This window comes from Vombatus ursinus, unplaced genomic scaffold (genome assembly GCF_900497805.2).
Source record: "Vombatus ursinus unplaced genomic scaffold, bare-nosed wombat genome assembly UNPS02001901.1, whole genome shotgun sequence".
Lineage (NCBI taxonomy): Eukaryota > Metazoa > Chordata > Mammalia > Diprotodontia > Vombatidae > Vombatus > Vombatus ursinus.
In genome coordinates, this window is record NW_020941679.1 from 1 (window position 1) to 342 (window position 342).

General features: G+C 38.9%; 1 protein-coding gene across 1 annotated transcript in view; it reads left to right on the forward strand.

Annotated features, from left to right (window-relative positions):
* Positions 1-3: 3 nt before the first annotated feature.
* The window catches only part of LOC114048216 (zinc finger protein OZF-like), a gene marked incomplete at its 5' end in the record, with an annotated part of 1,753 nt that continues 1,414 nt past the window's right edge, over positions 4-342 (forward strand). The window contains 1 exon segment of the mRNA XM_027869144.1: positions 4-340. Coding sequence (XP_027724945.1) covers positions 4-340 — 337 coding nt within the window.

Here is a 342-nt window from a genome sequence, read left to right on the forward strand (position 1 = left end):
CCTAGTGAGCCTAATGAATGTGGGAAACCTGTCTTTCTAAGCCCAACCATCAGTTCCCATCAGAAAATTATTATTGGAGAGAAAACTCGTAAATATAATCAATCTGGGAAGGCTTCCTCCAAAACCATAGAATTAAATGAAATTCAGCGAGTTCACAAAGGAGAGACACCTTCTAAATATAGTGAACATGGGAAACCTTTCAACCACAACTCATCCCTTCCTTCCCATCAAAAATTTCACCCTGCGAAGAAGTCTTATGAATTTTTGAAGTCCTTCCTCCAAGGTTCACAGCTTCCTCATCACCAGAAAATTCATAACGGAGAAAAGCATGTTGAATGTAAT